Here is a 27,448-nt window from a genome sequence, read left to right on the forward strand (position 1 = left end):
GGGAGACGGAGCTTGCAGTGAGCCGAGATCGCGCTACTGCACTCCAGCCTGGGCAATAGAGCGAGAATCGTCTCAAAAATAAATACAATACAATACAATACAATACAATACAATACAATACAATACAAAATACAATACAATACAATACAATACAATACAATACAATACAATACAATACAATAAAAGAAGTAGTGATAACAGTGAAGCACAGATGGCATTTGTTCAGGTTTGTTTTCCGTTCTGCAGGAGCAGAAGCACTGGCCTGTCAACAGTGCAGGTGGCCGGGAATGGCCTTGCTGACCTCGAGCCGGGCCCACGTGGGGACCTTTGGAGCACAGCCCACGATCCTAGTGCAAGGAATGTCCCATTCTTCTGATGCTCTGGGAGGGCTGAGCATCACTTGTGGGTCCCCCTGCCCTGTCATGGCCTCTTAAAGCCTGAGCATGGGGCCTGCCCCACAGTGTGGGAGCCTGGGGCCAGAGTCCCACCGATCTGACCCGTTTTGTGCCGGGGATTTTGTGAGCATGGACTTGTTTAGTCTTCATGGCTACCCAGCAACCTAGGTGTGTTGTCATCACCCCCATCTTAGGAGTGAGTAAACCGAGGCCTGGTGGGACAGTGACCTGCTCAAGGTCATGAAGGACTGTCCTGGGAGCATGGCTTTGTCTTTACAACTCCAGGCCCTTGCTCATCCTTTCGCAGAGGTCATGGCCCCTTCACCTGTTCATAGAATGTCAAGGGAGGAAACCGAGGCTTGCACAGAGAGGGAGTGCGGCTCGCCTCCAGGCTGGCACGGGCCGACGCTATGGTGGTTGCTCCACTGAGGTGCGGGGAAGGCAGGAGCTGGGACCCAGGCTGGGGGCCTGACTCTGCTGCTGCCCTGGTGCGTCACCTCAGGCGTGTCCTGGGGCCCCTGGTGTCAGCATCTGCACTGGACAGTCTCTGGGGCACCCTCCAGCCCAAGCAGCCTGCTGCTGGGGCTGTACTGTGCTCAGTGAGCCTGGCTGCCCCTTCAGACAGAGCAGGGCGCTGGGGCTGGCTTCAAGCAGGCCTCTTTGTTTCTTCTTTTCTTTAAATTGCCTGCACTTGAGTAGCCTTTATCACACAGGGCAGGAATCTCAAAGGGACAAAAAGGCAGTCTCTTGCTTCTCCTCAGAATACTCTGCAGACTCCAGCATTTTCTTTCCTCCTTCTTCTCTTTTTTTTTTTCCTTTTTCTTGAGACAGGGTCTCGCTCTGTTGCCCAGTGCACAGTCATGGCTCACCACAGCTCAGACAATCCTCCCACCCCAGCCTCCCAGGTAACTGGGACTACAGGCATGTGCACCACACCCACTACATTTTTGTTTTGTTTTATTTTTTGTAGAGACAGGATTTTGTCGTGTTGCCCAGGCTAGCATTGAACTCCTGAGCTCAAGTAATCCACCCACCTTGGCCTCTCAAAGTGCTGGGATTACAGGCATGTGCTAATATTTGTATTTTTAGTAGAGACAGGGTTTCACCATGTTGGCCAGGCTGGTCTCAAACTCTTGACCTCAAGTGATCCTTCTGCCTTGGCCTCCCAAAGTGCTGGGATTACAGGCGTGAGCCACCTCACCTGGTCTGACCAGCATTTTCTTTCTCACACTGCTGTACTCCTGCTGCTCTTGGCTCTTCGTGTCCCTGGGAGGCCACTCCTGGCATCCTGCTGAGGACCTGCAGGATCCTCACCAATTCCATGTGCCAGCCTTTTGATTCTATAAACCCTGGGCCTCAGTTTCCCCATCTGCAGCATGGAGATCACATTAGTACCTGCCTCAAGGGGTTGTTGAGAGGATCAAATGAGATGTAATGAAAGTAATTTGCATAGGCTAGGCACGCGGAGGACACCCCAGGATACCCCAGCACATAGTAGGTACTCACTAAATGTTAGTGGGTTTTGTAGTGTGGGGGTAAGCTGCTCAACGTGGAATTTCTGGGTGCAGAAGAATGGGCATTTTGATGGCCATGGGGCATGGAGGACCCAGACCGGTGAGGTCTGGCCATGGGAGGCCAGGCCGCACCCTGATGCCTGCAGCCACCTGCCGTGGGCCCCCTGTCTTTCACATGCCTTGTGCCCCGGCCACTCTGCCCAGGGTCCTCCTGTGTTGTCTCCTTCCCTCCCCAGCGAGGCCCACACCTCTGGCCCTTCCCTACGTCCTTCCCTCCAAAGCACAAGCGGTTCCATGTTGCAGGCGGGCCATGGTTGTCTCTGCTGGGCTGTTGGCATTGGGCGGGAAGACCCTCTGGCAGCTGTGGGTGCCCCTGTGCAGCTGAGCACCTGGCCTTCCCCCCTGGATGTTAGGGGTGCTCCCGAGCCGTGCCGCTCCGGAGCATCACTGGGGAGGGGGCGCTGCCAGGTAGATAGGCTGGGGGTCCCTAGTGCTCTGCAGGTGAGGAAGTCCCTGTAGGGTAGAGAGGTGGGGTGGGTGTGAGGCCCTGGAGGCCAGGCCCTGGCCAGGTGGCCTCGCACAGCCGGGCAGAGGCAGGGCAGGGCTGTGGAGGGCAGAGCCTTGGTCACTCCTCCTCACCCTAGCCTGCTGCGCACCTACAAGGTGAGGATAGAGAAGGTAGGGCCTGCAGTGGCCGTGTATGAGGCCAGATGGGACAGCCTGGGCCTGGCATGGAGCAGGCACTCGGGTAGATGGGAGAACCTTCCCCTTGTCCTGCATCCTATCCAGAGCCCAGGACAGGGGCCCCAGAACCTCAGGGCAAGGGGCCCTGCCTGAAGGTGCATGGCCACCCCCTGCTGCCCACAGGTGCTTGGCAGTGGCGCCTGCAGCACCTCAGGACCTCTGATGGCACCTGTCCTGGGGAGAGGGGCCAGTGTCTGGCAGGTCGCAGCCAAACACATCCACACTGTCGAGGTATATCTGCCCACGCAAAAGCCTGTGCCCACTTCTCGGGGCCTCAGTTTCCCCCGTGCCATGGAGCGCGTTGGCCTTGTTGCTGTCCCTCTGAGGGACCCTGCGGAATAGAGGTGGCCTGGGGCAGGGCGGCGCCTCTTGCTGCTCACATCTCCCAGCCCTTGTGGCTCCTTCCCTGCTGGGCCCAGAACTTCTGCAGTAGAACAGGGACCTCCTGGAACATCCAGAAGTCAGGTGAGGGCAGTGAACTAGGAGCAGGGATTACTTTTGTTGTCAGAAACCTGGTGATGCTCCTGCATGTGGCGTGGTGTGGGGCTGCCTTTATGAGTGGGGGCGGAGCAGGGGCTGCAAGGAGGGGTTGTCACCTTGCCCCTGTGGGTGACCCTTAGAGGGTCACACAGCTTGGTCTCCCCAGGCCCAGGGTAGAGGGAGCAGCCGAAGTGGGGGCCCTGCTCTCAGGCTGTTGCTGTTTGGACGTTGGAGCCAGACAGACCTGCCTTTATGGCCACTCCTCACCAGAGGCCCACTGTGTGGCCTCTCTAAGTCGCCTCTTCTCCTGCATCCTTGGTACAGCAGATAGGTGAACCTCGCCTACTCCCTCATGGAGTCACTGAGAGGGTGGACAGGGGTGATCTGGGGCTGAGGGCAGTGTTATCTTGGGAGCTGTGCACTTCCAGACGGCCCCATCTAATCTCCATGCGTCCGGCACTGCTACGGCATGGCGCTGATAACCCCGGGAGGTTGGCCTGTAGTCTCCGCTTTACATATGTCCAGAGAGGTGAAGCCACTTGCCTGAGGGCACACAGCTAGGAAGGGGCAGAGTTGCACTTGAGCCCAGGCCTTGGCTCCAGAGTGAGTGCTCACAGGTGACCTGCTGACTGGCTCTCTGAGATGGTAACTGCAGAACGGCCACCTATGGGACTCCACAGCAGAGAAACCAGCAGGCCACAGGGAGAGCCTGCATGGTCAGGCAGCCTCTCTGAACTGGTGAAAGGCAAGACCACGTAGCAGCTAGGACAGTCACAGGGAAGAGCATTTCAGGCAGAGGGAAGGGCATGTGTGAAGGCCCTGCGGTGGGAAAGCAGGTGTCTCATTCAGAGAAGGGCTCACTCAAGGGTCGGGGGCTCTAGTGGGGGGTGAGTGGGAGGAGATAGGGCAGAGCTACCACGGCCAGTGAGAGTTGTGTCCTAGTCTGGGGTCGCCTCTCTTTACCTGTGGTGTAACCTCAGGTCAGTGGCTGAATTCTGGTCAGTTTCAGTTTCCTTGCCTCTGCCTGGGGGCTGCTATGAGGCTGGAGTATGCGGAGGACACCCCAGCACACCCCGTGCTGAGAGCTGGGACAGGCGGGCTTGTCGTGGGTTGCCAGTGGCCGCCGAGAGCCTCTGTTTGTTGTGGTGACGGTCGCCACAACGGCTGCACCTGGGCAGCCCTGGGCTGCCTGGCCATCTGGGCCCAGCTCTGACGTCTGCAGCAGCCTGAGGCAGCCTGAGGCCTGTTTCTGGGCTGTCTCCATGACGGCCTCACCCACTCCCTCTGGCAGCTGGGTGGCTTCTCCATGGAGCCTGTAGCCCTCCTGATGCAGGCTCGGTGTCCCCAACAGGCCGATGGATGCAGAGGCCAGTCCATATACCCCCCAGGCCTGCGAGGAGCATGGTCCCCACCCATCCAGCCCATATGTGCAAGAGCCCTTGACAGGTGGGGAAACTGAGGCTTGGTGAAGGGGGCACATGATACAACATTCCCAAATCCCAGGGCGTGAGGTGGGTGGCAGGCTGGGGCCAGAGGGACCAAGAGCAGAGAGAGTGCAGGGAGGGTGTGGCGTGGACCCCACAGGGAAAGGGTGGGACTCAAGGGGCTGGGGGCGAGGTCAAGACCCAGGGTCTCTGTGCAGAGCTTTAATTTTTAACAGAAAATATTTTATATTCTGGTTACAAAAAGCCTGACATCAGGAATAAAAGCTACCTATAATTCTCATTACTTAGGGCAGTTTTTTTTTTTCACCTCTGCAGAGAGGCTGGTCATATCCATGGTGACCATTTGTGGGCCACAACAGGTCCCCATCTGCGCAGTGATCCCTGTGCTGACCACCTTGCAGACGTGATCTTGCTCCTGCAGCACTGTGCGGGGCAGGTGGGTGGCATTTCTGCCTCGAGCTGTTTGGTACATGAGGAACCCAAGGTGCAGAGGAGGGCACCATGCCAGGGTCGCAGAGCTGGGGTTTACCACAGCTGCGCCACTTCAAGCCCAGAGCCCCAGAAGTTCAGAGACTTTGGCCCAGAGGCAGGATAGAAGTGGCCTCAGGAGCTGCTGACCCTGTGTGCCATGGTTTTTCCTGTTAGAATGTGCTGAGCCTCTGCATCTCCAGACTCTGTTGCCATTTCTTGTTGAGCACGAGACTTAGGCCTGTCCTTCCACCTCAGGGAGGGCTCCCTGTGGCAGGGGTGCTGTGAGCCATGGCCTGGCCTGTTGGGGTGTCCAAGTCAACAAACTCAGGAGTGACTCCTGGTCAGACCCCTGACTTGCTGCGCAGCCTGGGGCAAGTGGCTTCACCTCTCTGAGCCTGTTCCCCAAGTAAAGTGAGGTTGGGAGCCCCTCCCTGTAGGGCTGTGGGAGTATCTGGAGTCACAGATGAGAAGGGCCCTGCCTGTGGCCGGTGCTGTGGCTGTGACAGACTCGCAGTGAGACCCATGCGGTCCCTGACAGCCAGGGTGTTGCTGCATCTTAAAATGAGATAAAAACACTGCACACAGGAGTAGTGACTAGGCGATCGATTCATGGGATGAGCAGTTAGCAGGCAGGCACCCAGTGCATGTGGTGGCAGCTGCTGCTGCTGCTTCTGCTTCTGTCTGTGGACGCTGTTGTTTCCTGAAGCCTCTGGGGCCTGGCAGCGGGGTCCCTGGGGTGGCTTTGGTGGAAAGGCTGCAGGTATCTGCTTACCTGGCCCCTGCACTCTGCCCACCTGCCCCAGGATGGACCCTGGGACCCCCATCCCCACCAAGGCTATTCTGTTTCCTGTTGTTCCGGCCTTGTCTTCCCAGTGGCAGTAACCACCCTTCGCCCTCCATCTGGGCTGGGTTGGCTGCTGGGCCCCAGTGCGTGGCTCTCAGATGGGGCCACAAGTCTGTGTTGCACCGTGGCCAAGGCTGGATCTGAACCTGGCTTGGAGGCGGCTTCAGAGACTGGGGTCTTCTTGGCGGCGGCAGCAGGGCCATGGGCAGTTTCCAAACCCCAGTACCAGCAGCCAGGGTGAGCCAGCAGCAGCGAGTGGAGGGTGGTGGGTGAGGGCCAAGGTGTGGCAGGATCATGCTTGGGAAATGATGAGGCAGAAGCTCCCACAAGGGCAGGCATGTGGCCAGCATGTCTGTACTGGGTGGTCTCTGGGAGTCGTTTCACTCCCAGCCCTGCTGCCTGATGGTGCCAGAGCACCAGGTGACCCTGGCTTCTCTGATCCTTGCTTCTCCTGCCTGTGGAATGGCAGCTATGCCTTCTTCAAAGGGCGGCCCTGACTACAGGGAGTTCCCTCTGCATGCCAGCCCCACCGTGCCTGGAGCCCCAGAAATGCTGACCCTCCGTTAGTACCAGCTGAGTGCTGTGCACCTGGCCAGGCTCCTGTAGCCAGCCTGAGAGGTGTGGACACTGGGGCCTCTCGCCTGTCCCCAGGGATGGAGTGAGGAAGGTACTGCCCTGGGACTCTGGCCTGCCCGGTGCAGGGGAGGGGAGAGAGCCAGCGCTTTTCAGGGGAGGGAGAGAAACGGGCATCAGGTGTCGGCCTCCAGGGTGAGCAGGGCCCAGCAGAGCTAGCCTGGAGGGCAGCCCGGGCTGGAGTCCCCACCTGCTCCACTGCCTGTTGCCCTCTCTGGGGGCCTGGCCTTCCTCATCTTGGATGTAGTATGAGCCCCATCCTGCTACCTGCAGCCATGAAGCCCCTGCACAGTGGCTGCTGCAGGTGCTGGCTGGACCCCCGCTGGGCACCTTCTCACCCCACATCCCATTGGCTAGTCAGGCAGGGCAGTGAGGACACCTCACAGATGGGGAAACTGAGGCCCAGGGAAGTACTCAAGATGTGCCCAGTGGGCAGGGCTGAGATAAGGCCTTGGAGTCCAGCCTCCAGGCCTGGGTCTGTCCTGCTCTGCTCTCCTGCAGGGCTGGCGGGCCTCCTTCCCCCTTTGAAGGCCTAATGGCCTGGCTTGGAGAGAGGGGGCTCCCGGCATGGGCGATGGCAGAGGCTGGCACCCTTGTGGGCCAGGGCCTGATGACTCGGGAGTGCAGGGGACATTGATGACCGAGGGATAGGCCAGACGCCTTACCTTCTCTCCATTCTAGGAAAATCCAAGAGGAAGAAGGATCTACGGATATCCTGCATGTCCAAGCCATCCGCACCCAACCCCACGTGAGTCTGCCTCAGTTTCTCCCTGGCTCACCCTGGAGAGGCTTCCCAAACAGGACTCAGTGGAAGGAGTGAGAGGCAGGTGGGGCCAGCCCTGCTTTGCCTGGTCCTGTCCTGGGCAGCCCCTGCTGTACGTACAGCTAGGCAACAGCTGCTGCGGGTTCATGCAGCACCATTTGCTGTGCTCTGCTCGCTTCTCACCCTGTCTTGGAGGCTCGATGACACCATGCCCAGCTCAGTGTAGATGCTCAGCAGCCAGTGAGAGGAGGTGGCCTGAGGAGGCACCTCCGGGGCAGGAGGCACCTCCGGGGCAGGAGGCATCTCGTCCCCACGCCAGGCCCCACACTGGCCCATCTACTGCTGCACTTGGGGAAGGGTGTGGTTCTCTCTGCAGCTCACGGAGTCTTCTTTCTCCACAGACCCCCCCGGAACCTGGACTCCCGGACCTTCATCACCATTGGAGACAGAGTAGGTGCCAGCTGCCACCCCTGCAGGGCCTCTCACTTCGCCTGACGAGCGGGTAGAGCTGACCCTGCAGGGCCACTCCGGGGGGAGGTGACTGAGGGGTCAGAGAGGGTCAGGCTCTGGAGAAGAGCCTTGTCCTGTGCTGCTGGCTGTGTGGCCCTGGGCCACCCACTCTTTGACCCTCCTGGTGGGAATGAGGACCATCGGCTGCCTGACTGGAGCTTGGCGAGCCCAGAGCTGGTAGGAAGGTTTCTGAGCTGACAGCAAGGCCCTGTACCACATCCTAGCCCTAGGGGAGAGTATTGAACATGCAGGCTCCTAGGCTGCCCTGGACCCGCTGGATCATTCCCTCAGGCCAGCACCTGGGAAACCTGCATTTTATGCTTCCAGAAGCCTCGGAAGGGCACTAGCCATTCAGAATCCTGGCTCAGGGACCGTGCTATACCCAGTTCCTCCCAACAGAAACCCTACTTCCAGGCCAGGTGCAGTGGCTCACACCTGTAATCCCAACAGTTTGGGAGGCCGAGGCAGGAGGATCACTTGAGCCTAGGAGCTCGGGACCAGGCCTGGGCAACATGGCGAAACCCTGTCTGTACACAAATACAAAAAATTAGCGTGGTGGTACGTGCCTGTGGTCCCAGCTACTTGAGAGTATGAGGTGGGAGGATTGCTTGGGCCCAGGAGGTGGACGTTGCAGTGAGCCATGATCATGCCACTGCCCTCCAGCCTGGGTGACAGAGTGAGATCCCGTTTAAAAAAAAAAAAAAAAAAAAGAGCTGGGCGCGGTGGCTCATGCCTGTTAAGCCCAGCACTTTGGGAGGCTGAGGTGGGTAGATCACCTGAGGTCAGGAGTTCAAGACCAGCCTAGCTAACTTGGTGAAACCCTGTCTCCACTAAAATACAAAAATTAGCCCGGTGTGGTGGCAGGCGCCTATAATCCCAGCTATTCAGGAGGCTGATGCAGGAGAATCGCTTGAATCCGGGAGGTGGAGGTTGCAGTGAGCCAAGATTACCCCATTGCATTCCAGCCTAGGTGATGAGAGTACACTCTGTCTAAAAAAAATAAACCCCATTCCCTAGGCCTGTCCTTGATGACACTGCCTCCAGGCTGTCGCACTCGCTGACACTCACCATCTGCTGTCCTGTTCATCTACTTGCTTATTCCTTTTTGTGTCCCTCCCAAGAGAGGGAAACATCTGTGAAGGCAATACTTTTGTTTTGTTGTTACTGTGTCTCCAGTGCCTAAAACACATTGTGGATGCTTGGTAAACAGTTTCTGAATGAGTGACTCATTCCAGCCAGCTGAGTGGGGTCAGGAAAAGAGGGATGGGGCACCTCTTTCTCAGAGCTGTGCCTGCTGGCAGGGCATTTCGTCTCAGTCACACTCCACAGCAGCCTTGGGGTGTTGGCACTGTGCCTGTTTTATAGAGGGCAATGTGAGGCTCAGAGAGTTTAAATGACTTGCTGAGGGTCACCCAGCAGGGAGCGGTGGATATGAGGTTTGAGCCCAGATCTAATCAGCTGGTCCTCTTCATGCTGCCCAGGTATCTCCACTGGGCGTGGGGTGAGGACTGGCTTCCAGCTTGGTGGCCACTGACTCTCTTTTCCATCCTTCAAGAACTTTGAGGTGGAGGCTGATGACTTGGTGACCATCTCGGAACTGGGCCGCGGAGCCTATGGGGTGGTAGAGAAGGTGCGGCACGCCCAGAGCGGCACCATCATGGCCGTGAAGGTGAGCAGGGCCTGGAGGCAGCTGGGAGGGCTCCCTGGAGGAGGTGGGCTGAGCTCTGCCATGGGGCCCTGCCTATCCCTCTCTGTGATCAGTATCGAGGCTAGGCTTTTTGGGGCACACTGGGCAGTGGCCCCCTGAGTGTGGTCATGAGCGTGGGTGTTGGCCTCTGCCACGGCAACCTCTGAACGGCAGTCCTTCCCTGCAGCGGATCCGGGCCACCGTGAACTCACAGGAGCAGAAGCGGCTGCTCATGGACCTGGACATCAACATGCGCACGGTCGACTGCTTCTACACTGTCACCTTCTACGGGGCACTATTCAGAGAGGTGCGTCCTCGTGTGGTGCAGCTGGGGAGCTCCACCTCCCACCCATCAGTCGCCTGCAACCCACTGTCACTCAGTCCCTCCAGTATGCCAGGTGCTGGGGACACTGGGAGCCACCTGGGGCCAGCACAGCTCCCAGGGGCACCGGCCCTGCCAGACCACCAGGCTCCCCCGCCTCCTGGCTGTTACTGTCCTGTTCAGTGCCTCAGTTTCCTTGTCAGTCAAATGAGGCCGGTGGTTGTGGGTGCCTCCTAAAGTTGACATGGAAGTTAAATGACATGGCCTGGGGCCTGGCATTCGGCTGCACTCAGTTCTGTCTGTGTGACCATTCGCATCCCCATGGCATACAGGGTGTGGGCATGGCATATGGGGCATGGGGTGCCCGAGCAGGCAGCGGCCATGGAGATATGAGATCTGGATTCTGGGTTCTAGGTTTGTGGGCAGGATGGGGTGTGTGCTGAGAGAGTGACTGAGGCTGGAAGGGCGGAGCTGCCTTCCGCCAAGCCGGGTGGGTGTGGGTGAGAAGGGAGGCCGGGAGCCTGGGCGATTCTGGGCTCATACTGGTCACTTGCCCCTCAAGGAGCTGTGGCAAGGTCAGGGCGTCTGAGTCCAGCAGTCGGGCAAGGTCAGGGCTGTCTCACCTGTCCTCACTCTTCACTCATGAAGAGCTCAGCATCCTCTGTGCCAGCTCCTAGCCGATGGGGACACTGCAGCCTGCGGGTGCCCCCTGCGCATCTCCTAATCTTGCTGTCAGGAGGGTCCTCAGGAGTTCACTGGGGAAGAGGGAGCAGGTCCTTGCAGGCAGGGAGCCATCTGCCAGGGTCAGCTGGCACGAGGGTGTCTGTTGGTCAGCAGGGCCGGCTGTTGCCATGGAGCTGGTGCAGGTGCATCCTGAAGCTCTGGTGGAGGGACCCGGCAAGGCTGTGTGCTAATCCTCCTCCCTGGAGACACCTGGAATTAGGGATCAGATGGAGGAGGCTGGCGCCCGAACCTGGCAGCGCCGGCAGAGCTGGAGGGTGGGGGGGAAGCGGGCAAGTCGGGTGGGTGGGAGCCCGGTGAACTGTGGCTGAGTGGGTGGGCACACGTCGAGGAGGGGGCTGGGGCTGGTGCTGGGGCAGGCAGTGCAGGTGGTGCAGACTCGGGCAGCCTGGCAGCCTGGCTGAGCACTGTGTGTCACCCACAGGGAGACGTGTGGATCTGCATGGAGCTCATGGACACATCCCTGGACAAGTTCTACCGGAAAGTGCTGGATAAAAACATGACAATTCCAGAGGACATCCTTGGGGAGATTGCTGTGTCTGTGAGTGGCCTGGGTGGGCTGGGGGTCTCAGGTGCATAGGCAGAGGCACAGCCCTGCCAGCAGGCACAGAGCCTGCCTGATGATGGTGTCTTGGGCAGAGCTGGGCATCAATGTGCCCCCTGAACCTGGGCAGCTGCCCTGCATAGGCCCTTCACCCCAGACCAGAGCCTTTGTGCTTAGGAGACCTCAGCTCCTGGGGCTCCTGGAGCCCCACAGATTTGGCAGATCCAGGTGTCTGAGCCATCGATTCCAACTCTTGAGTTCCAGACCATTTTTCAAAAAAGGAATTTAGTATTTACAACAGCGTCATACTAAAAATGCCCCGGGGCAGCTCACAGAGGTACAAGCTAAGTTGGGGGAAAGGTTAGCATCCAAAATGTGTGCTTTTTCAGTCTAAAAAGTCCTTGAGGGAGGGCAGCAACACTGGGCTTGAGCATCCCAGTAGCCAAAGGAAAAAGGAAAATAGAACCAGTGACACTGGTTCAATCCGCACTGCATCTGGAAACATTTACAATAAACCCCTGCCTCGGGATCCCCACCCAGCCTTCCCAAGGGAAATGGCTCCAAGCTGCTAGAATACTGGCTCTGCCATGGGAGGGGAGATGGGATAGGGAGGCTGCCAAGAGCTGGGTTTTACCCAAGAAGAGCCTGGCAGGCAGTGATGATGGCTCCCTGGGAGGTGAGCCCGAGAGGGTGAGAGGAGGCAGGAGGCCGAGTGTGTCTGCCCCAGGATTGTTAGGATGCTGGGGCAAATGCCAGGACAGGGCAGGAGGCTGGGGTGAGAGGGTGCCTAGCCTGTGCAGCGGGAGCGGGAGACAGGTGGACATGGATGGGGTCTTACTGCTCTGTCGTTGTTGACGTGACCAGGGATAACAGAGTCCTGTCTCTTCCCTCCTCCCCACCCCACCGCCAGATCGTGCGGGCCCTGGAGCATCTGCACAGCAAGCTGTCGGTGATCCACAGAGGTCAGTGCCTGGCAGCCACCCAGGCACGGTGTGGCCAGTGGGAGGGATCCCAGGCCAAGACGGGTGGACGTCCCCCTATGAGCAACTGAGGCTCCGAGAGGTGATAGGTTGTGATGTGCCCGATGGGGTCCCAGCCACTTTCCACCTGCAGCCCTGCAGCTGCCTCCCCTCAGGTTTGCTGGTGCTTGAAGCAAGGACTGGCTTGACCTCTGTCCTGAGAAAGGTGGACTGGGTTCTGTTCTGATGTATAGTTTACAAATCGTGAAACTCCAGCATAGAGTGCGTGTAATCACGTTCACACCCATGCAACCACCTCCCTCCAAGATGCGGGACGATTCTCTCACCCCCGCCCAGAATATTCTCTTGGGCTCCTTCCCTGCCATCCCCCATGTGCCTAAGGCACCCACAAGTCTGGTTTCCCCACGGTGGGTTGGTTTCGCCCTTTCTGGAACATCAGCTTCGCTTGATGTTTCTGGACTCACCTGGGTCTAGTGTGGTCTCGGTTTGCTCCTTTTTGGTGCTAAGCACAAGTCTATTTTTCCAGATTTACTGCTTTTCAAAAAATGAATTAGGCTTAGTTCCCATTGACCACTGGGTGCCCATCCCAGCTCCCGCCCCCAGGTCACTGTGGTTGGTGGTTGGCACGGAACCTTCTGGTCCTTTTTATGTGCATTTCCGTCTTTACACACATCCCCATGGAGGGCAGGGGGATGTGAGTGTCCTGTGCGCATTTGCGTGGAGAATCCCTGCTGGGCTGGTCTCCCGTGCTGGTCTGTGGGGACTCCATGTCCAAACATGCAGATCCTGCCTCCCAGGCTTTAATTGATCCTGCTGCCCTCTGGGAGCACCCACACAAGCCAGGCTCTCACTGGACCTCATGTCTGGAGGGCAGATGCAAGCATGGCATCCCCAGCAAAGCACCTAGAGTCCTGCCTTCCTTGCAGTGACCGGGCCAGGCTGGGCACGTCCTGGCTGTTCCCTGAGGACCAAGTATGACTCTCAGCTGGCCCGGAACCTCTTGTAGCCTCAGTTCCCTGGTCCGACCCTTGGGACCCTGGTGGAACCTGCCCACTGGGGCATGGTAGGGGGCACAGGAGGGGTCTTGGGTGAGGGAGGGTGGCACAGCCATGCAGAGCATGGCACCTGCCTCCAGTCGTGCTCCACAGATGTGGCTGAGGCATGTCCCTCCCTGGCAGATGTGAAGCCCTCCAATGTCCTTATCAACAAGGAGGGCCATGTGAAGATGTGTGACTTTGGCATCAGTGGCTACTTGGTGGACTCTGTGGCCAAGACGATGGATGCCGGCTGCAAGCCTTACATGGCCGTGAGTGGTCCCCAAGCCCCCCAGGCTCAGGAGAGGATGGGGCGGGGAGAGATCTGCCCAGGCTGGCCACCCCGGCCATGCCCTCTGTCCGTAGGGGCAGAGCCTCCCCACACTGCATTTCCTACCATAGTGGGGCCACCTGTGTCTTGCTGCCCAGGGGCAGCCCTTCTGTACCCCGTAGTTAACTGACCCCCACAGCACCCCAGTTGGGTGGTAAGCTCATGGACAACCTCCGCGGGGGACACCGGAGGGCTGTGCAGGTCGCGCCCCACCCTCATTGTCAGGAGGGCCTTAGGGGCCTGCTCCCAGGTAGGGTCAGCCCGAGGCAAGGGTTGGGCCTTCTAAGCATGACCCAGGCCCTCCTAGCCCCAGTTTCCTCCCCCGTCACAGGGGCAGGTGGGCTAAGCTGAGCACTCAGTTTGGGGATTGGGAGGCAAGGCCTAGCCATGGGAGCTTACCTGGGGCGGGTGTTGACGCCTCACTGTTCCCTCCTGCAGCCTGAGAGGATCAACCCGGAGCTGAACCAGAAGGGCTACAATGTCAAGTCCGACGTCTGGAGCCTGGGCATCACCATGGTACTGTGTGGGGCCAGGGCCTGCCCCTGGTGGTCAGGTGGGGTGGGTAGAGCCATGCCTGGGGCCTTGAGCTTTTGGGGGACTCATCAAATGGTTTTGGTTCTGGAAAGAAGTATTGGCTTCAAAATCTGAGAAGAAAATGTGCCATCAGAAATTACCATCTATTTAAGGGAACATCCTAGGGTCAGGGTCACTGATTGTGAAGTCCTGGGTGCTTTGTGATATGGTGGCCACAGGGCTTTCTCTGGAGTTCTTGGTGCTTGTTGAGAAATCACAGCCAATCCCAAATTACGTGAGTTCCTGGTATGTAAATCATGCAAAAGCAAGATGGTAAAGATCTTTTCAAAAATATTTCATAGCAGAAGGTTTGTTGCCAGTGGCGTCCTGGTACATTGCTGTGGGGTGGTAGGAGGGATGGGTGGGCTCTCAATCTTGCGCCTGCGGAGGCCAAAGGCATCCCTGGCTTGGGTAGGGTGAGGGCAGATGTGGCAGCAGTCCAGCGGAGCAGTTGCTTCTGGAGTTGCCTGGCAGAACCCCATGCCTTCCGTGTTGGCGCTCAGGTCAAGGTGTGGGTGAGCCCGCTCTGGCTCCCCTGTGGACAGTGGATTGGAGGGATGGGAAGACCACCAGGATGTGTCCCCCAGCCAGGGCTAGGAAGCTGTGCAGGAGACATGTGGAAGGACAATGCCATCAGCAGGTAGGGTTCAGGCTGGTGGCCTTGGCCAGCTGAGTGGCTTGGGACCAATGGAGTGTCCTGGGTGTCAGCTCCTTCCCTGCCCAGAGAAGCCTGGCCCAGGACATTCCTGCTTGTCCCTAGTCCCTTTGACTGTTTGGTGTTGGGGATGAGGCCGTCAGATGAAATCAGTAAGATATGGTGAGAAGCGTTGGCGGGGTGTTTTCCAACACCACAACCCATTCTCGAATTCTCCAGACACCCACCCAGTGCCCTGCAGTTCTGTTTGGTTCTGATGCTACCTGGAGTTTGCACAGACCCCACAGGTTAAGGGCTCTGCCCCACCAGACTGCCCCCAACGTCACACACCAGTTGGAAGTAGCAGGTCTTCCATACTACTGGACTGACCAGCTACAAATTGGGGGTCCCCACGACCCTCTGCTAAAGTTTGATAATTTCCTAGAATGGCTCACAAAACTCAGGACAACACTTTATTTGTGTTTACTGGTTTATCAGAAAGGATATAACTCAGGACCAGCCAGATGTCACGGGGGGAGGGGTGTGAGTGTGGGGTGCAGAGCTGCCGTGCCCTCTCGGGGCCTGGTGCCCTCCTGGTACCTCCCTGTGCTTGCCAATCTACAGGCTTCTCAAGCTCATGGAATTTTGTTGTTTTTGACACAGAGTCTCACTCTGTCGCCCAGGCTGGAGTGCAGTAGCACAATCTCAGCTCACCGTAACCTCTGCCTCCTGGGTTCAAGCGATTCTTGTGCCTTAGCCTCCTGAGTAGCTGGGATTACAGGCACCACCATGCCCAGCTGATTTTTGTATTTTTAGTGGAGATGGGGTTTTGCCATGTTGGTCAGGCTGGTCTTGAACTCCTGACCTCAAGTGATCTGCCTGCCTCAGCCTCCCAAAGTGCTGGAATTACAGGCATGAGCCACCACACCCAGCCTCACATGGAGAGGTTTTCTGTGAGAGAGGGTCTCACTCTGTTGCTCAGGCTGGAGTGCAGTGGTATGATCGCAGCTCACTGCAGCCTTGAACTCCCAGGCTCAAGCCATCCCCCCACCTCAGTCTCCTGAGTAGCTGGAACTACAGGTGTGTGCCCCCACGCCCAGCTACTTTTTTAATGTTTTGTAGAGAAAGGGTCTCACTATGTTGCCCAGGCTGGTCTTGAAATCCTGGGCTCAAGCGATCTGCCTACCTTGGCCTCCCAAAGTGCTGGGATTATAGGCACAAGCTACCGCACCCACTGAAAGTTTTTATAGAGCACAGTCTCCAGGCCCCCCTCCTCTCAGCATCAGTTGGCAGGTGATGCTGAGAGTTCCCACCCTCTATAATCAGCTGGGTTTTCTGGGGAGCAGCCCCATCCTGAGGCTGTTTAGGGACCTTACCCTGAGTCACCTCATTAGCATAAACTCAGGCTCCTTGTGAATAACAAAGCCACTCCTGTCACTCAGGAAATTCCAAGGGTTTTAGGAGCTCCATGCCAGGAACAAAGACCAAATAAATTTCTTTTTATGCCACAGGGATGGAGAAGAGTGGAGCAGGTGGGGGTGGCTCTGGGGACAGGTGGAAGGCCACTGTTGCAGATGTGGAGGCCTCTGCAAGGAGGGCACCCTGCTGACCTGAGGGCAGGGTAGACCAGGGGGTGCAAGTACAAAGGCCCTGAGGTGGGGATGTGCCTGCTGTGTGCCTGGGTGGCCGGGTCAGAGGAGAGGGAGGGAGGGTTGGGAGCGAGGGAAGAGAAGTGTCTGGTGGGTAGAGAGTTGACGCGGGTGTTGTGGGTTTTACTGGTGTTGCTGCTACCGTTGTTATCATCATCAGTGTGGTTGTAACTTTATTTTTAATTTTTATTTTTTTGAGATGGAGTCTCACTCTGTCGCCCAAGCTGGAGTGCAGTGGGATGATCTCGGCTCACTGCAACCTCTGCCTCCTAGGTTCAAGTGATTCTCCAGTCTCAGCCTCCTGAGTAACTGAGATTACAGGCTCGTGCCACCATGCCTGGCTATCTTTTTTTTTTTTTTTTTTTTTTGAGACAGAGTTGTACTCTGTCGCCCAAGCTGAAGTGCAATGGCACAATCTCAGCTCACTGCAACCTCTGCCTCTCACGTTTAGGCAATTCTCCTGCCTCAGCCTCCCCAGTAGCTAGGATTATAGGCGTGAGCCACCACACCTGGCAAATTTTTGTATTTTTAGAAGAGATGGGGTTTCACCATGTTGGCCAGGCTGGTCTCAAATTCCTGACCTCAGGTGATCTGCCTGCCTCTGCCTCCCAAAGTGCTAGGATTACAGGCATGAGCCACCGTGCCTGGCCTTTTTTGTGTTTTTTGTTTTTTGTTTTTTTTTTTGAGGGAGTCTCACTCTGTTGACCAGGCTAGAGTGCAATGGCACAATCTCAGCTCACTGCAACCTCCGCCTCCCAGGTTCAAGCAATTCTCTTGCTTCAGCCTCTCGAATAGCTGGGATTACAGGCATCTGCCGCCATGCCCAGCTAATTTTTGTATTTTTAGTAGAGACGGGGTTTGCCATGTTGGCCAGGCTGGTCTCGAACTCCTGACCTCAGGTGAGCCACCATGCCCAGCCTTGAGCCACTGCGCCTGGCTTGTGGCTGTAACTTTATAAACAGTGTATCTGTAGACTGGGAAAGACTCAAAGTCAAAATAATTTTGTCAGAGAGGTGGGACTGGGCCATACCTTCAGTTTTCTTTAATTGGTGACATGTAATTTTTCAATTAAACTTTTTTTTTTTGAGGTGGAGAGGAATATTCAGCCTGAAGGCAGGTGCTGTATCTGCAATAACAGTTTTCCAAGTCCTAAGTTTGATGCAAAGGACAAGTTCTTGCTGTATTTAGACTGCACAGAACTGGTTGGATATTAGAGACCCCGCTCATGACTACCTCACACATACACACACCCTTATGTCCCTTCCCCACCTCCCTGTCTCCCTTCTATCTGTCCATCCATCATCATTGTTGGGCCCACCATGGCTAGTGGCCTTCTGATGTGGCTGGTGGAACTTGGACAAGTGTGTGCTAAGTGCATATTTCAGTTATCAAATATTGCATAGCAAACTACCCCAGAACCTAGTGACCCAAACCAACAGCAGTTTCTTATTTCTCATGTTTCCACCATTGTGGCTGGGCTCAGCTGGATGGCTCTTCTGCTGTACCTGGGACTGGCTGGGGTCATGGCTGGGCTGGGCTGGTCTGGAAGGCTCAAGACGGCCTCACAAACATGGGCCTCCTCTGCCTGGCCTCTCCATGTGACTTACTCACATTGGCCTGCTCTCTGGGCTTTAGAGCATGGCAGTGTCAGCAGAGTTGGAGTTCTTTCATGATGGCTGGCATCTAAAAGGAAGTTCTCTGAAGTGCTAGGCCTGGAACTGGCACAGCATCATTTCTGCCTCATTGTGTTGGTCGGCGAGTCACAGGCCAGCCCAGGTTCAAGGGCAGGGAATGCTCCCAGCTTGATGGAGGATTGGCAGGTGCACACAGTGGGAGGTGGAGGTGGCCACTTTAGGCACAGGTTAGGTTTTTCTCTCACAAGTTACAAAAGTAGTGGAAACCTAACATAAAAATACAGAGGCAAAGTAAGGGGAAAATGACTGTAGTTATTCTACCTAGAGACACCTCTTGCCCCGTTTCAGTGCCAACATGTGCATTATATTATATATATAATATTTTTATTATATATAATAAATACATTTTATTATAATTTAGAGAAATATGAACAATATGTAATGCTTCTCTTTTCTGTTGTTGAAACAGATACTCGCTCTGTCACCCAGGCTGGAGTGCAGTGGTGCGATCTCAGCTTACTGCAACCTCTGCCTCCCAGATTCAAGTGATTCTCCTGCCTCAGGCTCCCGAGTAGCTGGGATTACAGGCATGCACCACCATGTCCAGCTAATTTTTGTATTTTTCGTAGAGATGGGGTTTCACCATGTTGGCCAGGCAGGTCTCAAACTTGTGATCCACCCACCTTGGCCTTCCAAAGTGCTGGGATTACAGGTGTGAGCCACTGCGCCTGGCCTTGTAATGCTTCTTTTTAAAAAACTTTTTAAAAATTTCGTAGCATTACACATTGTTCATATTTTTCTCTCTCTCTCTCTGTTTTTTTTTTTTTTAGACGTAGTTTTGCTCTTGTTGCCCAGGCTGGAGTGCAGTGGTGCAATGTCGGCTCACCACAACCTCTGCCTCCCAGGTTCAAGTGATTCTCCTGCCTCACTCAGCCTCCCAAGTAGCTGGGATTACAGGTGTGCGCCACCACATCCAGCTAATTTTGTATTTTTAGTAGAGATGGGGTTTTTCCATTTTGGTCAGGCTGGTCTCGAACCCCCGACCTCAAGTGATCTGCCCGCCTTGGCCTCCCAAAGTGCTTGGATTATAGGTGTGAGCTACCGCACCTGGCCAATTTCTCTAAATTATAATAGACTCCTGTATGTATCCCTTCCAAAGACTCCATAACCATCTGCCACCATTCACTCACCCTGTCCTCTGGTGTGGGATGTTTCCCTTGTTCTTGACGTTTTCCTTCCATTTCAAATTCTCAGCCATCCTGGGGGAGTGACTGGTGAAACAGAGTCGGGAGAGTCCCCCTGGGTGGGGCTCTGCTCTCGGCCTCCCCCCATTCCTGCAAGGGCCCCAGAGCTCTCTTGGCGTTGACTTTTTCCCACTCACTGCACAAGCCTCAGGGTGCCAGTGGGAATCACCCAGAACAGACAGGGGTCATGCCGGGGATGGCCCTTGGCCAGGAGCGAGTGCTGACTGGGTGCTGGCCCGTTAGTGTTGTTGCTGGGGAGTCACAGGGGTTCGACTACGGTCCTGGCTGGGTCTCCGCCCCCGTGGTGGGGCCGGCCCCTGGCGCTGGACATTCAGGCTTCTTCACATTTCCTGGCAGATAACATCATATGGCACATCTTTGTGCCGGAGGCTATTTTTGTTGTTTTTTATTTTTTGAGCTCTTTAGAAAAAATAAAGGAGTACGAGGTTGAAGGTTTGTACACTTCTGCTTTTCTAATTATAACTCTCATGGCCGCTGGTCCTTCTCCTGTAGCTCATATGGGGTACTTGCTCTACATATTGCAGTCAGTGAAAATTCTAAGAGAAAAGCCCCCCAAATTGGTACGGTTTTGTCCTGTGAACACGCGTGCACACATGCACATGCACACAGTGGGCCCTGCCTGTGTGGGTGTGTTTGTCTGAGCTGGAAAGGGCCTCTAGACTGGTGGGAGGCACATTCTCAGCACACTCCTTAGGGTCTTGTCCGGGCTCCAGTTGCCAGTGCCAGGTGTTTGTGCTGAGGTCTCTTCCGTTCATCATGGTGATGACGGCCAGCAGCGAGGGCCCTTGTGCTGGAGCCTCGGAATTCTCTGTTCTTCCAGGCTGGGGCCAGGGCTGTCATGACTTGTTTTTTCCATCCAGTCATCATGATTGGGGCCCCGAGTTGGTTGTAAGCTAGCTAGTCCGTCCCTTCCATGATGACTTCCTCCCAACCACAGGGCTGGGAGCTTGGAGCGAGGACAGAGACCCACCGGCCTGATGTCACCCACAGGAAATCTGGATCCAGCAGGGCACATGTGGCCACACAGGCCACCTGTCTAGGAGGGAAACTGCTGGGGCCCTGCAGAAGATGAGGCTGCAGGCTCACGGGTGCAGAGGCGAAGCAGCCTCATGGTCTCACACTCTGTCTGCGGCCTTGGAGACAGCTGTGTGTGTGTGTGTGTGTGTGTGTGTGTGTGTAGCATTTCCCATGTGCCTCCTCTATGAAAACAGCAGCCCAAATAAATGACAGCAGATGCTGAAGTCTGAGATGGTCAGATATTGGGAAGGGGATTGGCTGTGACCACCTGGGACCTGCCCACCTGGCTCATGAGGCTGCAGCCCAAGGTTGCCAGCTCCTCAGATTTTTCCAGAGCAGCTGGAACCTGCATTGTTTTGTAAAATCTTCAGAATTCAGGTTTTCTGAAAACCCAGTGATGGCCCCACCAGTCCCGGCGTGGGCTGTATCTGCTTCCTGAGCTGGGTCCTGCTGGCTGTGTCGGAGGAGCTAAGAGCTGGCATCCCTGGCTTTCTCGCCTTTGTTCTGCTGGGATGTGGTAGGGAGATCAGCTGTGCAGCTTTGAGGCCTGGCTCTGGTACCAGGATGGGTGGGAGCCCCCAACCCTCGCTCCTGGGTGCAGACTGTGGGTGTATCTGGGGCCAGAGCCTCTGACCCCCCTGTCCCCGCTGCAGATTGAGATGGCCATCCTGCGGTTCCCTTACGAGTCCTGGGGGACCCCATTCCAGCAGCTGAAGCAGGTGGTGGAGGAGCCGTCCCCCCAGCTCCCAGCCGACCGTTTCTCCCCCGAGTTTGTGGACTTCACTGCTCAGTGGTGAGTCTTGGGTGATGCTGAGCGCCTGCCACTGCCCCTCCGTGGCCAGATCCCTGCACCTTCCTGGGCCCTGTTCCTTTATTCCTTTAGCAAATAAACCCCCAGATGACTTGGCATCCAAATATGTAAGGGAGAAACAGCTGGAGCATGAGGAGCATTTGACAAAACGATGGTCTTGGTGGGAGATTTTAATACAGTTCTTCCAGAAGTGGACAAATGAGATAGACTGAAAAAGAGAACAAAGTATATGGAAAATTTGAACACAAAAAACAAGTTTGCTTTTATTGATATCTAGAACTTTGTACCAAATTAAAGAATGCCCCATAGGAGCCTTATAAAAATCATGTTTGAGAGGCCAGGCACGGTGGCTCACGCCTGTAATCCCAGCACTTTGGGAGACCGAGGCAGGCGGATCCCAAGGTCAGGAGTTCGAGACCAGCCTGGCCAACATGGGGAAACCCCGACTCTACTAAAAATAGGAAAATTAGCCAGGCGTGGTGGCGCATGCCTGTAATCCCAGCTACTCAGGAGGCTGAAGCAGGAGAGTCGCTTGAACCTGGGAGCCGGAGGTTGCAGTGAGCCTGCGCTGAGATCATGCCACTGCACTCCAGCATGGGCGACAGAGCAAGACTGTCTCAAAAAAAAAAAAAAAAAAAATCAAATCATGTTTAAGGTTACAGAAGGGATAAGGAAGAGGGCAACTTCTCTGACCATAATTAAATAGAGCAAGAACTGGGTAAGGAAGAAGCGGTCGGGTGCGGTGGCTCACACCCATGGTCCCAGCACTTTTATTGTTGACCATAATCAGCAACAGAGGAGTCCAGCAGAGTCCCTGGGCAGTCTGACTCCTTTAATTGTGGACTAACATCTCCCAGAACCCATGATAAGGAGTTTTCTCTCCTGATTAAGGATACCAAGTGTGTGATTGTTAGGCAGAGCATTGTAGTCCCATTTTGGTGTTGATATGGAAATTCTTAGGTCACTATGGAGACAAGAAAACCAGGATCCCAAGAGCCAGAGAAACTTGCTGCAAGTCTCTAGTTTGCTCCTATGAATGCCCCTCCACCCTGGAAGAAGCCCTGGACAGTCCTGTCCCTTCTTCCCTGGGTGCATGTGTCCCCTGCTGCCAGGCCTGGGGCAATCCTGGGGTGGCTTGGCTGGCCCTTGGGGGCCGGGCTTCCTTCCTCCCTGCCAGCCTGGCCACAGCTGCACTATTCTCTCCTAGCCTGAGGAAGAACCCTGCAGAGCGTATGAGCTACCTGGAGCTGATGGTGAGTATGGGCGGGAGGTGCCTGCCCTGCTCTTCAGGGCTGGCTGGGGCTGGGTGGGGCTCTGGGGAGAGGGCTGCATCCTGCACACAGATGGGTGGCTCCTCTGGCTGGCCCCGCGTTCTCTCCTTTAGGTGCTTGGTCATTTGTTTGCTCCTGCATACCTGGCTCCCTCCTCCCTCCTTCCTGCATGCCAGGCCCTGGGAAGGGTACACAGGTGGTGTGTGACAGAATGGGGCAGAGGGGCCAAGGGTGGCATCAGGGAAGGCTTCATGGAGGAGGTACCATTTGAACTGAGCCTGGAAGGATGAATAAGGGTTATCTCCTGAGGGAGAGGCTGTCCCAAGAAGAAGGTGCAGCATGGGCAGAGGCCTGACGTATGGGGGGAAAGGGAAGTTAGTGTGGCTGGAGAGTGACCACAAGAGAGCCACAGATGCCATCTGTGACAGTCATGGAGGGCCTCCTGGGGGTGGAGGTCCTAGAAGGATGAGTAGGATTTTGCCAGTCAGGAGAACACTTGGGCTGGAGCTGGTTGGGGAGGAGTGGCCACCTCCCCCTCCCGCTACCCCTCCATGGTGACTGTGCCTTCTGTCACCCCCAGGAGCACCCCTTCTTCACCTTGCACAAAACCAAGAAGACGGACATTGCTGCCTTCGTGAAGGAGATCCTGGGAGAAGACTCATAGGGGCTGAGCCTCGGACCCCACTCCGGCCCTCCAGAGCCCCACAGCCCCATCTGCGGGGGCAGTGCTCACCCACATCATAAGCTACTGCCATCCTGGCCCAGGGCATCTGGGAGGAACTGAGGGCGCTGCTCCCACCTGGCTCTGTGGCGAGCCATTTGTCCCAAGTGCCAAAGAAGCAGACCGTCGGGGCTCCCAGCCAGGCCCTTGTCGGCCCCACCAGTGCCTCTCCCTGCTGCTCCAAGGACCCATCTCCAGCTGCTGAGATCCTGGACTGAGGGGCCTGGATGCCCCCTGTGGATGCTGCTGCCCCTGCACAGCAGGGCCACTGGTGCCTGGGTGGATGGGCCACTGCTTTGCCCAGCCTGGATGCCATCCAAGTTGTATATTTTTTTAATCTCTCGACTGAATGGACTTTGCACACTTCGGCCCAGGGTGGCCACACCTCTATCCCGGCTTTGGTGTGGGGTACACAAGAGGGGATGAGTTGTGTGAATACCCCAAGACTCCCATGAGGGAGATGCCATGAGCCGCCCAAGGCCTTCCCCTGGCACTGGCAAACAGGGCCTCTGCGGGGCACACTGGGTCACCCAGTCTTGCCCGCCACCGTTATCGGTGTCATTCACCTTTTCTGGTTTTTTTTTTAATTTATCCTCTGTTGATTTTTTCTTTTGCTTTGTGGGTTTGGCTTATTTTTCTTGCATGGTTTGGAGCTGATCGCTTCTCCCCCACCCCCTAGGGTACCAGCAGGCAGAGCCTTGCCCTCTGCTCAGGCTGGGGTCCAGTGGGAGGGGCCCAAGGTCTCTGCTCAGAGAAGTGCAGGGGGAGCCTTCCAGCTCACTGTCCCTGAGGACTGGCTTGACAGGGGCTATGGGTTTGCTTTGGTGTTGTTTTTTAAAAAAGAAAATATATTTTTTTGAAAAAATGACTGCCCATCCCGGGTCCTTTCCCTGATGGGTTGGGGCAGTTACCTGGTTGCTGTTTTAATTAAAAAAAAAAAAAAAAAAAAAAGACTAAAGGTTGTGTGAGATTGTGTATGACACCTGTGAGCCCCCCTCTTACTTGGGGAAGGTTGTGGCCCCTCGAGGGACCCTTGTCTCTGGGCCAGGGGCAGGGTGTCGTGCTCAGGGGAGGGAGGACTGCTGACCCACCAGGCCCTTCTACATCTGAGGACACAGAGGCCCCCAGAGGGCTGTGACGAGGTAACATCCTGTGATCATCCAGGCACCAGGCCCTGTACTGACGCTGGACAGAGCAGCGAACACACAGGTCCAGTCTGCTGGTGGCGGCCACCCATCCCACTGTCCTGGAGTAGTGATGACAGCCAGGTGCACAGAGCAGCGAGCACCCCACACACTGTGCCTAGGCTGGACACGGTGACCTCATGGAGGTTACGTGACCTCCAGTTTACAGATGGGAAAACAGACCCAGAGAGCTGACATCACTTGCCCAAAGCCACACAGCTTATAAGACGGAAAAACAGACTTGGGGACAGGTGGTGGGCTCCGGAGAAGGCTCCGAGGGGATTGGGGGCAGCCTGATGAAGGCGCCCTTGCAGTCTGGCCCTGTGACGCTGGCAGCATGGCTGGGGCAGCAGGGAATTTGCTCACGTAAGCCGGGTGTGCTCAGCTTCAGGTACCGTTGGGTTCGAAGTTCAGCTGATGGCCTGAAGGACTTGCTTACACCTTGGCTGTTCATCGGTCTCAGGTTCACCCCCTCATGGGGACCAGTCAGGACCCAGGGACTCCAAGAGCTCGGCACACCGTGCCCAGGGTACTCCTGAAGTCCCAGGACTGGCTCTTACCAGCTGGGAAGGAGTCAAATTCATCCCCAGGCCAGGAGGGTGGGTGTGACAGCTCAGGTCAGGTCAGGCATGAGAGGACTCAGCCCACTACAGCTCAAGGTCTGAGAGCGGGGTCTCTGTGGTCCTCTGAGGAAGCTTAGGGTGTGTCCCCAGGAGAAGGGTCCCCATGGGGTCTGTTTGTCTCTGCACTCCTCCTGTCCTCCAGCCCCAGTCTGGGACAGGTCTCTGCCCACTAACCCTTCCCTGGCACAGGGGCTAACAGGTCCTGGGAGCTGTTGTCTCCCTCCCTCCATCCTTCAATCATGAAGACTTGTTTTCACCCCAGGGCCTTTGCACTGGCTGTCCCCTCTACATAGAACACCCCCTCCCCCGTCTTCCTGTGGCTGGCTCCCCTCAACCCCATCCCGGTCTCCCATGTCACCTCCTCAGCGAGGTCTTCCAGGACCACTCTGGCTCAAATAGCCTCCGCCCACTAGGCTTAGACAATCTAGTTTATTATCCTGGTTTATCCAGGCCGAGACCTGACTTGTCACTGTTGTGTCGTCAGCGCTGAGAATGCTGCCGACACCGAGGGAGCCCTCGGCTAATGCTGAATGAACACATGAAAGAATGAATGAGCAGGAGGGAGGGAAGGGGGGAGGAAGGGAATGAATCCCTTGCCGGGGCGCGGCCCCAGGCTCCGTCTCCTGTAGCCGCCAGGGGGCGGTAGAGCTCGGCTTCAACCGCTTGCCTTGGAGCCCCGCCCGGCCCCGAGCGCCCGTCCGCGTCCTCGTGAGTCCTCGGCGCAGCTGGAGGCCGCGGGCTTGCCACGCGTCAGCCCAGTTCTCGGTCTCCGCGGCTGTCCTGCCCGTGTGCACCCCCCCGGCCCGGCCCTCGGGGCTTCCGGGGACTCTGCAGCCTGCAGACAGCAGCAGACCCAACGCCTAGCGATTTACCATGCGCGCCCGTGAGGTTACCCAGAGCCCCGCGGCTCACCACGCCCCTCGCGGCTCGCAGGCCTGGCTGGACGCTGCAGGCCTGGCTGAATGCCTCAGCCCTTCACAGAGAGCAGGCTCCTCCGCGCACGGCTGCAGCCCCAGTCGTTTGCAGTTCCCTTGCCATTTATAGGACCCTTTGGCTTTTACAGAGCGTGTCCAGACATCAGAGTGGGGAAGCCAGTGTACAGATCACTAACATTTACAAAGCCCAGGCCCTTGACAGTTTATACTACCCATGACCTCCGTGGAGGTCTCAAGCGGCAGGGCGCCTCTCCCCTGTTCCCTGTCCGTGAGGCGGGGGAATGGGGATGGGGAGCGGCCGGGCACCCCCTCCCCCGAGGCCGGACGCCCGCATTTCCTGTCAGGCAGCAGGGTTCAGGCAGGCGCCTCTTCCAGGCCCGGGATTAATGACTCTCTGAACTGGGAGATGGCAGAGGCATGTGGACTTTGTTCAATTACAGCCGTGAGAGCCTCCTCATCAGGCAGCACTAAAAATGCAGCAGACAGGCCGGGCGTGTTGGCTCACGCCTGTGATCCCAGCACTTTGGGAGGCCGAGGTAGGTGGATCACCTGAGGTCGGGAGTTCGAGACCAGGCTGGCCAAGATGGTGAAACTGCGTCTCTACTTAAAAAAAAATACAAAAATTAGACGGGCGTGGTGGCGCACGTCTGTAATCCAAGCTATTTGGGAGGCTGAGGCAAGAGAATCGCTTGAACCTGGGAGGCAGAGGTTGCAGTGAGCTGAGATCAAGCTGCTACACTCCAGCCTGGGTGGCAGAGTGACACTCCGTCTCACAAAAAAAAAAGAAAAAGAAAAATGCAGCAGACAGGCCTGCTCAGGAGCAGGGAGGCTGCGGAGGGAGGATTTGGCGAATTCCCTTCTAGAAGCCAGGACAGGAAGCCTCTCCTCCAGATCCCTGCTGCAGCTCCCGTCTTCGGTGGGGGACTTCTCATGGTCCACAGTGCTCCACCCCAGGCGCCCGCCCCTGCCTCCCCTGTACCCTGCGCCTGGCTCCCTGCGCTTCACCCCGAGCCTGTCGGCTCAGGGCCTCTGCACGAGCTGTTTTGTTCTCCGCCCGGAACGCTCTTCCCCAGGTGTGCTCCCGCTCAGGGGTCTGCTCAGATGCCTCCCTGACCACCCTTGTCCTGCAGCACTTTCTTCACATTTATTTATTTTCATTCTTGCCCACTGGCCACCTCCCCCGCAAGACCAGGAGGAGCCGGCCTTGCTCACAGGAGACAGGGCAGGTGCAAGAAGGCTACCGCAAGGCCCAGAGCAGGCAGCAGGCAGCAGGCAGCAGGGCTGTGCGGGAGGTGGTCTGGGGACGGTGCTGCCATTCTGTTTATTCCGGGGGTCTGCCCTGGGAAGGCTCTCCAGGAGCGAGCCGATACTGAGCCGAGGGCTCCCTCGGTGTCGCGTTGTGCTGGCTGAGGACTCTGCACCTCGAGAAGGGAAGCCAGGAGCTCCAAGTCAAACAGCAGGCAGCACCCATGCCGGGGGTTAGCGTCCCGGCTGCGCTCCCGCTCCCATGCCCTCCCTCGGGGCCGAGCTCTGCTTCTGAGGGCAGAGCCCAAGGAGGCCCGTGCTGCCCACCTGGCTGCTCAGGCTCCAACAGCCCCGAAACTGTGGTCAAGTCCCTCTTCCCCCAGGGAATGGGCAGGGACCAGAAGGATTGAATGTGTCCCCCAAGCTGCTGTGTTTGGAGGTGGGGCCT

General features: G+C 56.7%; 1 protein-coding gene across 5 annotated transcripts in view; it reads left to right on the forward strand.

Annotated features, from left to right (window-relative positions):
- Positions 1–23,881, forward strand: part of MAP2K3 (mitogen-activated protein kinase kinase 3) — a 38,678-nt gene extending 14,797 nt beyond the window's left edge. For all 5 annotated transcript variants that reach the window (XM_032176625.2, XM_032176624.2, XM_032176623.3 and 2 more), the window contains 11 exons: positions 7,208–7,274; positions 7,691–7,739; positions 9,355–9,468; positions 9,674–9,793; positions 10,974–11,090; positions 12,004–12,055; positions 13,252–13,379; positions 13,877–13,954; positions 20,864–21,003; positions 22,229–22,274; positions 22,873–23,881. In XM_032176625.2, the coding sequence (XP_032032516.1) occupies positions 7,246–7,274; positions 7,691–7,739; positions 9,355–9,468; positions 9,674–9,793; positions 10,974–11,090; positions 12,004–12,055; positions 13,252–13,379; positions 13,877–13,954; positions 20,864–21,003; positions 22,229–22,274; positions 22,873–22,956 (957 nt within the window). In that variant the 5' untranslated portion in view covers positions 7,208–7,245 and the 3' untranslated portion in view covers positions 22,957–23,881. The remainder of the gene's footprint in view (positions 1–7,207; positions 7,275–7,690; positions 7,740–9,354; positions 9,469–9,673; positions 9,794–10,973; positions 11,091–12,003; positions 12,056–13,251; positions 13,380–13,876; positions 13,955–20,863; positions 21,004–22,228; positions 22,275–22,872) is intronic.
- The last annotated feature ends 3,567 nt before the right edge of the window (positions 23,882–27,448 follow it).

This window comes from Hylobates moloch, unplaced genomic scaffold, assembly GCF_009828535.3.
Source record: "Hylobates moloch isolate HMO894 unplaced genomic scaffold, HMol_V3 SCAFFOLD_15, whole genome shotgun sequence".
In the NCBI taxonomy this organism is placed as follows: domain Eukaryota; kingdom Metazoa; phylum Chordata; class Mammalia; order Primates; family Hylobatidae; genus Hylobates; species Hylobates moloch.